The sequence below is a fragment of the Anser brachyrhynchus genome (genome assembly GCF_964034855.1).
Source record: "Anser brachyrhynchus genome assembly, chromosome: 10".
Lineage (NCBI taxonomy): Eukaryota > Metazoa > Chordata > Aves > Anseriformes > Anatidae > Anser > Anser brachyrhynchus.
In genome coordinates this window covers 12,796,071-12,805,187 of record NC_137705.1, presented here as the reverse complement: position 1 = coordinate 12,805,187, position 9,117 = coordinate 12,796,071, and the positions used below count along the sequence as shown (strand labels likewise).

Below are 9,117 nucleotides of genomic sequence, written 5' to 3'. Positions count from 1 at the left end.
TGATCTTTCTTGGTTGAGAATGGATGTCAGTTGTTTAAGAAAAAGAATTAAAATGTTCCTGCGTGTATTTTAGGTATTGTAATAACAACTGAGGCTGACTGCTTTCTCCTTCAGGAAGCTTATACTGGGTCAAATCAGTGCAGGACAAAGTACAAGCTTCAAAGTTGGGAACCTGTCAACTCAGAATGCATTGCTACAAGTTGCACGTGAAACTGTAGGGCTCTGCATGTGGAGTCTGCACTTACAAATCTCTTTGAACTCTGCCTTATTTTGCAGAAAGACAGCAATCCGTTCATATAAATATTCTACGAGGTTTGGACATGAGTACCTTCTGAAAAAACTGTCCTCTGTAATGACAGCTGATGAGTATAGGCCTATGCAGGACAGGTGGATTCTTAAAGTCCAACGCTGTTCAGCATTTGAAGCTATCTTGCTTTCTTCCACCCTCTTTCAACCACAACTGCTCTCTCTGCTGTTCTGTCCTGCCTCTCAGCAGGAAGCTTCCTACCAGGTAGCAGCCAATGTAGCATTGGCTGTTGGCTGGCCAATTTCCATCAGCTTCAGTAGGGAGTGACAGTGCGGACTGCACATATCCACTGCGTAACACCAAAGGACTGAAACATCTTCTGCTAATCTCCCCTCGCCTCCCACGTTTGAGATTCTTATTTAAAATAATACTTCATTTGTATCAGAAAAATAGGTGTAATAAATACATTTATAAAAATGTATTTAATACTGTCTTTTTCTTACTCTTCAAACCACGGAAAATTTCAAACATCCCAAGAATGTTAACCTCATATTAACAGAAAGGCAACTAAGAGCTCATCACACGATGCCTGTGTTCTACTAAAATGATAAAGCAGAGAAGAGGCCAGGTAGACCAACTTAGAGAATTTCATTAGAAATAAAGAAACATTCTACGTAAAATTAGTTATATATTAGAATTAATATAAACTGATTAACTATTAACAGTATGTTACATTATATTTGCTATATACATTGTATTAATATTATCAATATACGACATATTGTACATAACAAAGATTATATAGAGAATACATTTTACATATAACATTTACTTTACATAGTATATAAAACTTACTATCATATTACACTGTTATAACTGTATACAGTGAAACAAGATAAATGGAGAGTCTACCTGACAAGAGAGGATTAAACCAGCTGAGTTGCTTTGTCCTTCAAAGTTAAGGCTGAAAGATAATGCAATGGTTCTTTAGTCAGAGAGGTGAAAGAACAGAAAATAATTTTGAAACTAAAGAAAAATGGTAGCACTGCAGGTATAACCACTCTTGAATAAATTCTGGCTGATAATCAGAACAAATTTTCTAATCATTGGAGAAGCAAGGTTTTGAAGGAAATGTCCCAACAGGAGTACTGAGGACTAGAGTCCTAAGTTTTTAGGAAGAGCATGGTGAGCTTGTAGAAAGTTTTTTGTGTGGCCACTGGAAGCTACGGGACTCAGGAGTTGGATCCTTCTCACTCACATACCAGTGTTTACAGAATCATCATACAGAATCTTTTCCAAAAGTCATTTACATGCAGTGCTTCAAACACTGCAATGCAAGGTTTGTAGTTAAATATAAAGTGCAATGCAGCTCTGATATGTATTACGGGCTTTTTGTTTTCTATGATCTTTAGTTACTGGGATAATTTGACTCTCTTTAAACATGATCATGAAACTAGCAAATAGTTTATTAGCAAATGCCTGTTATTCTTTTCCAATAATGATCGTTATTCTGAGGAAATGATCTTGTTCCATTTATTTCTCATGATGTATCAGCAAGGACAGAAACACACTGCTAGAGAAAACATTTGTAAAAAGTATATGCATTCAGCAGCTCCTGAAAACAACATGTATCTGAAAATTCAAAGTGGATTGTTGCTGTATTGATACGCTCTGCAACCACACCATTTAGTCTTGCCACCGTCCAGAGATACATGCTATCATGCACTCACAGAATATTGTGAATTTTATCAAGAACTGCAAGCAGTATATTTCAACAAATTGTAGAATCACCAGTGTCACAAGAATCTTGCCACTCCTTGCTTACCTTATTTTGTGAGGCCACTTTTCCCGCTTAGGAAAAAAAATACTATATATTCAGTCACTGGATCTGAAAAGTAACTGTAGATCAGCAAACACTTGTCTGAGTTAGCTAGTCTGAGATGACATGCAGTTGGTCCTCCCCGTGGCCCTCTAGCGGACAAGTGATTGCTATGAACCAAAATATTATTGTCTGTTCTCATCCGAACTGACACATTTATAGCTGCAGGAAAACCAACCTACTGCTATGAAACAATTTTTCACTTTTTGATGCTTCAGCTTCACTCTGTATGTCTCTGCAGCGACTTGCAAGGCGAGCTTGTTTTGCAAGAGATATAACATCAGGACACAGATAGCAGTTCAAACTTTGTTGTATGTTTCCACATTACGTAACTGTACATCCCTTTATGTAGTGTTATATTTTAAAATTTGGTATGGCTTCATGTAGGGCAGTTATGCATATTATTTATTTCTGGGAATCATAAGAAATTGATTTAGTTAGCTGCTGCTGAATGAGTTTCAGGGGTGAGAACACAGCAGAAAATTGTGCAACTCCAACTTTCTCCTTATCTATTTATTCTGTTTTCATGTTCAACTTACATCATAATTTTTATATTGCAAATTGAACTTTTTCCACACAGCATGCCTCATTCATTCCATATCTAACAATCTCTCTTTACTCAGGATCTCCCACTAAGCAATCAGTTCACAACACCTTCTCAGTGACAACCTTAATCTAACATACAACATTTTAGTAGCCTTCTAGATCATTATACAACATTCAGAAATTTGTCACTGAATTGGCTATAATGATGCTCAGTGATTTTTTTTTTTTTTCCCCCCTCTTGGCAGTTACAGATAATTTAGAATTCACAGCAGGCTTTCTTCAGCAGAAGATCCTATTTTTCAGCAAGTCCTTAGAACCAAAGGGTCTCTCCTGCACTTTGGCACACTCAAACCAAAATCCAGATACTTAGCAGGTACATACATAAACCGTAACCCTGCCACATTTCATCATTCTGAAACAGACACCAGTTCTTTGGGGGACAAATGCAACAGACGCCTCCCTTTCATTTCCCTTATCCAAGATGGCTATAGAGCGTGCTGTAGCTGCCCTCAGTTATGATGGCTATCATTAAATTTTATGGACTTCCTGCCCAGAAAAAGGATGGCCACCGAGGTGGCATCTTGCTGCCCTTGCCTAACATGGCTGCCAAAGCTCACTACCTCTTTTGGTGGTGTGGCCAGCAGTGGCTTGCAGAAAAGATGTATATGCTTACACATCCTCCGTACTCCTGCTGAGCAGAGTATAGTGGTTGATTGCTCCATACTGAACTCTCTGCATCATCCTGTTGCTTTCCACTGTTGGAAGATGGACACTTTTTGATAAGTATCAAATACCTCATAAAATACTCATATTATAGTGTGTTTCCCCAATTCAGAATGCAACCACTTTCTGTATTTTTAATTTAAGTCTACGAGTCAGCCTCTAATAACTTTTGAACTCATTAGCCAATTTGAAATAGGATTTAAAAAGTCTGAGAGAACTAAATTCATCCAACTTCTCCGAAAGCTGGCACTCACACAGAAGAGGAGGGCTCGAATTAGGCCCCTTGATGAAAGCAGGCAGAACTCTGTTTGCTGAGCCACTTGGCAGCGCCCAGAAGTACTAGGCAGCTGGCACATGCCACTGCTTGCCCCTTGGGATTGTCGTAATGGGATTTCTCCAGGGGATAGAGGGAGAAAGGTTCAGGATACCATTACATGGATAGCACAGGCTTAAAAGACGCTTAAACGTGGTGTATTAGTTTGTTCTACTGGTCACAGAAAACCTTGAGGAAGATATTGTACAGACAATACAGTATGAAATATGTTTGAATCTCATTAATATCTAAAAAATAGTACTTACAGAGAACATCAGTAACTAATATCCCTCTTAGTTCTCTTGATTCTCTTACTCCCTATAAATGCTAATGCTGCTTCTTCATCTTGGATTTGACTTTCAAACTCCTTTCTCAATTAAACACGCATACACAAATATGAGAAATGCTCTCATAAACATTCTTTTCATTCCAACACCTGTTAGAAGCATTTGTTCCCTCTACTTCTTACTCCTTTCCAATTCCAAAATGTTCTCAATTATTTCTACTTTCGCAGCTCTTTCCCTCAAATTTAACTCCTGGTAGACTTTTATTTTCCCATTTCCCCATCTTCTTGTTATGTTCCTTTCCTCTTTTTGATTAATTACGGCAGCCTGTATGCTATAAACAACAGACATATCAAATTTCCATCTACATAAAAGAGTAAATTAGAAATATAGTTGTCACAATAGTAAAATCTTACAAACAAGCTGATGGAAGCTATGAGGTGGTGTATCATATACATACACCATCTGTAGAATTAAAAACTACAGATATACAACCCTAAAGCTTCCATATACTAGTCTGTTTTTGTCCTCAAAAATCAAACTTGTGTCTCATTTTGGATTTCATCTCCTTGCTTCAAACACAGATACACAAACATGTTTTTGCTGTTGTTTTTTTCTTGGGATCATTAGAAGAAAAATAGAAAACTAGGCTGCAATGAATCCAACCCTACACCCCCAATAATAAGAGTCAAAAAAAAAAAGGTTAAAAAATTACCCTGAGATTTTACTGTGCTATAACTAATAACACAGTAATCATTCTTTCTCTTAGGCACTTCACTGCCTTACCTCAACTGCTATGTATTTCTCTCCTATATTGCTGGCTAAACTGCCTGGCACGGCTCCACTTCTTTCCTCCACGGCTGCCTGGCCTTCCTGGCATCACAAAACCCTCCCATCTCCCTAATCCCAACACCTTGTCACAGGGTAATTATAGTGCTGGCGCAACCCCAGGATCTATCCTATATCAAACAATCTCTGCTTGTTTGCTTTATAGGGACTGACTGACTTAAAAATGAATTCGGACTGGAGAGACCTGTTCTGCACTAGCCTACTGTATGACCTTGAAAAAGTAACACCCTTTCCTCGATCTCTATAAAACGGGGATAACTATGGCCTTGTGCGATGCTCCCTGAACAGCTGAAAGAAAACACTGGGCCAGCGAACCCCACCTCCATCCTCCCCTGACCTTTTTGTCGCTCTGCCTTGGGCCTGCAGCAACCGCTTCAAGGGGTCCACCCCAGCTGCCAAATCGTTACCAGAGCCAGCGAAACACAGCCAGCCTCTCCGTCACGCGACATTCCCAAATTTCACACCTAGGATCACAAAATGGCATGAAAAACACAAGGAAGGAAGGCGGAAGGTGTTGCGGAGCACCCTGAATAAACAAGATATTGGAGACAGTGCAGAAACCCTGCTCTGCCTTGGGGCGCCCTCACCTTAGGGAGAGCAAGCCCCCACCTCAGGATGAACCCCTCACCTCAGGGTGGGCGAGCCCCCACCTCAGGGCGGGCGAGCCCCCACCTCAGGGCGAGCCCCCTCGCTCCTTCCCACCCAGGGGGGCGCACCCACCCTGTAGGAGAAGCAGATGGTGCCCACCCTGGGGGCTCACTCACCTCAGCGACATGCCCCCGCTCCCACCTCATAACCGTGCCCTTTCTGCGCAGCCCTTTTCCCCCTTCGCAGCCCCCGAGCCCCTCACAGCCCTGCGTGCAGCCCCTCACAGGAGACTCCCTCACAGAACCCCCCCTCACGGGAGACCCCCTCACGGGACGTCCCCCCCCCCGCTCCCCCCGCGCCCTGCAGAGGGCAGCAGCGGCCCCAGGGCGGCAGCGGCGGCTTCACGGGGCCGCAAGGCGGCTGCGCGGCTCCCTCCCCCCCCCGGCGCCTGCGCAGCCTCCCGCGCGGAGGCTGGGGGCGGCCTCCTCGCCTCGCCTCGCCTCCGGTCAGGCCCCGCCGAGGCCGGCTCCTCCCTCCGCCTGCCCTCCCCCCCCCCCCCTCCCCGACCCCAGCCCCTCCCCGGCTGCCGCACCGGGTAGGTTTCCAGTCACTATGGCGGCCGCTGCGCTGAAGGTAAGGGAGGGAGACCGAGTCCCCCCCCCCTCCCCGCGGGCCGACCCGAGCCTCCCTCGGGGCCGGGCACCGCTAGGCCGGGGACGGGGTGGGGGGGGGTGGGGGAGTGAGGAGGAGGAGGAGGAAGGGGGGCGCCGGGCGAGGGCCGCGTCTGACCCGGTTTGTTTTCGCCTCCGCAGGTCGGAGGAAAGTTTTCGCGGCCGGCGGTCGCCTGAGAGGCCGAGCTACCGAGCGGGAGGCGCCCGGGCCCGGCCGCCAGGCCTCTCCCGCCGCCGCCGGGCGGAGAAGCGTGAGGGGCCGAGGGGCGGCCCCCCTCCGATGCGCAGCCACCTGCGGAGGGGCTGAGAGGAGCGGAGCTGCGGCCGCCTTCTCCTCCTCTTCATCCTCCTCCTCCTCGTCCTCCTCCTTCTCTCCCCGAGCAGGGGGCTCCTGGCCGGGACCCCCCGCTCGCCGCCCGGAGGGAGCCTGCCCCGCGCCCGGCCCCGCTGGCAGCAACCTGTCAGCCTGCTCCTAGGCCGGCCCCGGAGGAGCCTGCCCCCGCCTCGGCTTGTCCCCGAGAGAAGCAGTTTGAAGCCCTCTCCATGCCTTATCAAGTTCCTTATCTGAGTGGCTGCGAGGAACTGTAGAGCAGTTCGGCTTTATCAGGGGTAGGGGAGGAAAACAGCGTAGCTCCTAAATCGAGGACCATCTATCCTGCTTTGTTTTAATACGTGAAGATGATGAAATGCGGCTTGCCCTGTGAGGCGACTAGATCCCTGTTGTGGAGCGAGGGCTTCGTGGTCACCTTCCAACTCCTCACCTGTGTGCTTTGAGAGAGGACGTTAATCCTTTTCCCCCTTCCCTAAACCTGTCTTTGCTTCCATGTTACGTGGGTCAGAATTTTGGTCAGTGTTGTTTACGGAAGGGGGAAAAAAAAGAAGGCAGTTGAGGTCCCAAACAAAAGTATTTGTATGACTCATCTACTTGGATTTGAGACATTCTATCCTTCTTTCAAGGAGCCTTTGCTTCTCATTGAAGGAATCAGATGCTTGTTCCTATTCTTCCAGAGGAGGATGGATTGAAAGTTGTGCATTTTAGACTTTTTCTGGGCCACTGCTGATGTTGTTAAAAGACATAATGGGGCTTTTTCACTGGATTATTGCCAGAATTAGTTTACACACTGAAACAATGAGTTGTTAGGCCTCTCATACGTGATAATGTTTGTCGTGCTTTAATGTAAAGTTGCTGTGGAGGTTCGGCTTAAAAATTGTGGAGGACAGTCTGCATCGGAAGAGGTTCTCTTCATCTCTGGTTGGTGTGGCAACCCCAATCTGTCCTCGATGCCTTCAGCCTTGGCCATCTTCACTTGCCGCCCGAACTCTCATCCGTTTCAGGAGCGTCATGTCTACCTGGACGAGCCTGTCAAGATTGGCCGCTCAGTGGCTCGCTGCAGGCCAGCTCAGAATAATGCAACTTTTGACTGTAAGGTGCTGTCCAGGAACCATGCTCTTGTCTGGTTTGATCACAAGACAGGCAAGGTAAGACGTTTTGTTTTCTTTATTTAAAAATAGCGACCTTCACGCTTATTTAACAAGACCCTGTGTGTTGCGGGTCACTTTAGTTTCACTGTAATAAATATGGTTACATGTGGAAGGAGTAAGATTTGTGTTAAAGTGATTAATTCTCAGGTAAGTTGGTAATTTCTGACCGTGCAAAAATTTTACCTATTGTTAAAAGTACATAAAAAAGCAGTTGAAGATAAGTGATGAAGAATTTGCATGCTTATTGTTCATTGCTGAGAGTAAGTGATTTTGAGGTGAGTAATAATTATAAATCCGAAAGCATAGGATTGTATGAAGGAAGTGGCATAACAGTATTTTTTTTCAAATGCTGAGAAATTATTCACAGAGCACGTAAATAAATCTCATCGTGAGGAGCCATCAAAAAGCTGGTTTTAAAAAATGCTGGGTTCGCGTGCCACTCTTCCTACTTGTCATTTTGAAATTGTGTATAATGTGTTTTGTTTGGGTCTGATAGAAGGCTTGTTATGTCAGCAGGAATGTAGCAAATGGCATACAAAGTATTTTCTCAATGATAGTGAAAATGATATTAAAATATGCCTGTGTTTTATTAACCCATCACTGTTTGTCTCAAAAAGACAGTGGATATCTTGTTAAGTGAAATTGAGGGGCTTTGCAGTGCATGCTTTGTCCACTAGGGATTGAACTGGGACAAGTAAAGCCATTTTACTTAATGTCTGTCAAGTTAATTTTAAATTTCCAACAAGAAATGAACAAAGTGCAGATTACAGTTGCTCAGCACAGTATTTTTTAAATGTATTGATATTCCACCCTAGAACTTCATCTGCTATAAATTAGCTCTTTTTTTTTTTTTAGCTTCCCTGCATGCCCTTCTGTGAAATATGGTCAGTGTAGCTCTCGATTTTGACAATAATATGGTCTGTAATTAATGCAGTATTTCTTAGTAGTATGACACAGCATGAAGAATAGTAGAATGCAGTCAAAGTTCTTAAACCTTCCATTGTTAACTATCCCATGTTATGCAATACTTGGGCATGATGGGACAAGACAAGCATTTAATTTCTTAAGGCTGGGTTATGGCTTGGCTTTCAAGTTACCTGCGTGTAATTGTGCAAACTGCTATCTGTGTGTTTCATTAAAAATGTTGTTTTGGCTCTCTAGTGTATATAATGTGCGTTCTTGGACACTTCAGAAAACAACTTACAGGCAGGAAATATTGCTATTTTTAGTTTAAGCTTAATTTTTAACCTTTGACTCAATAAATTGTTCCAGTTTATTGTACTGTTTTTAAATTCAAAAGCATTGTATGTACAGCTTTTTATTAATATTTCTCATGATTTATAAACATTTTAAGACCCTCATATACCCTGTGATAGCTATACATTATTTAGCCGTATTAAAGAAGGTTTAATTTGATAAAGCATTGGGTGGTGAGCAAGTCTGCTAATAGAGGAGTTTAAAAGAGTCAGCTGGTTTTTAGTTCTGTTTTTAAATGTTTACTTAGCTTGGCTTTTCTAATATATGTCAAAAAAATA

At 43.7% G+C, this 9,117-nt stretch overlaps 1 protein-coding gene across 37 annotated transcripts in view; it reads left to right on the top strand.

Annotated features, from left to right (window-relative positions):
• The first annotated feature begins 5,872 nt into the window (after positions 1 to 5,872).
• SLMAP (sarcolemma associated protein) overlaps positions 5,873 to 9,117 on the top strand; it is a 100,950-nt gene continuing 97,705 nt past the window's right edge. For 20 of the 37 annotated variants that reach the window (XM_080606185.1, XM_080606167.1, XM_080606182.1 and 17 more), the window contains exons 1-2: positions 5,873 to 6,062; positions 6,242 to 7,579. In XM_080606185.1, the coding sequence (XP_080462311.1) occupies positions 7,382 to 7,579 (198 nt within the window). In that variant the 5' untranslated portion in view covers positions 5,873 to 6,062; positions 6,242 to 7,381. The remainder of the gene's footprint in view (positions 6,063 to 6,241; positions 7,580 to 9,117) is intronic. The other 17 variants (XM_080606183.1, XM_080606173.1, XM_080606177.1 and 14 more) reach the window with 2 other exon arrangements.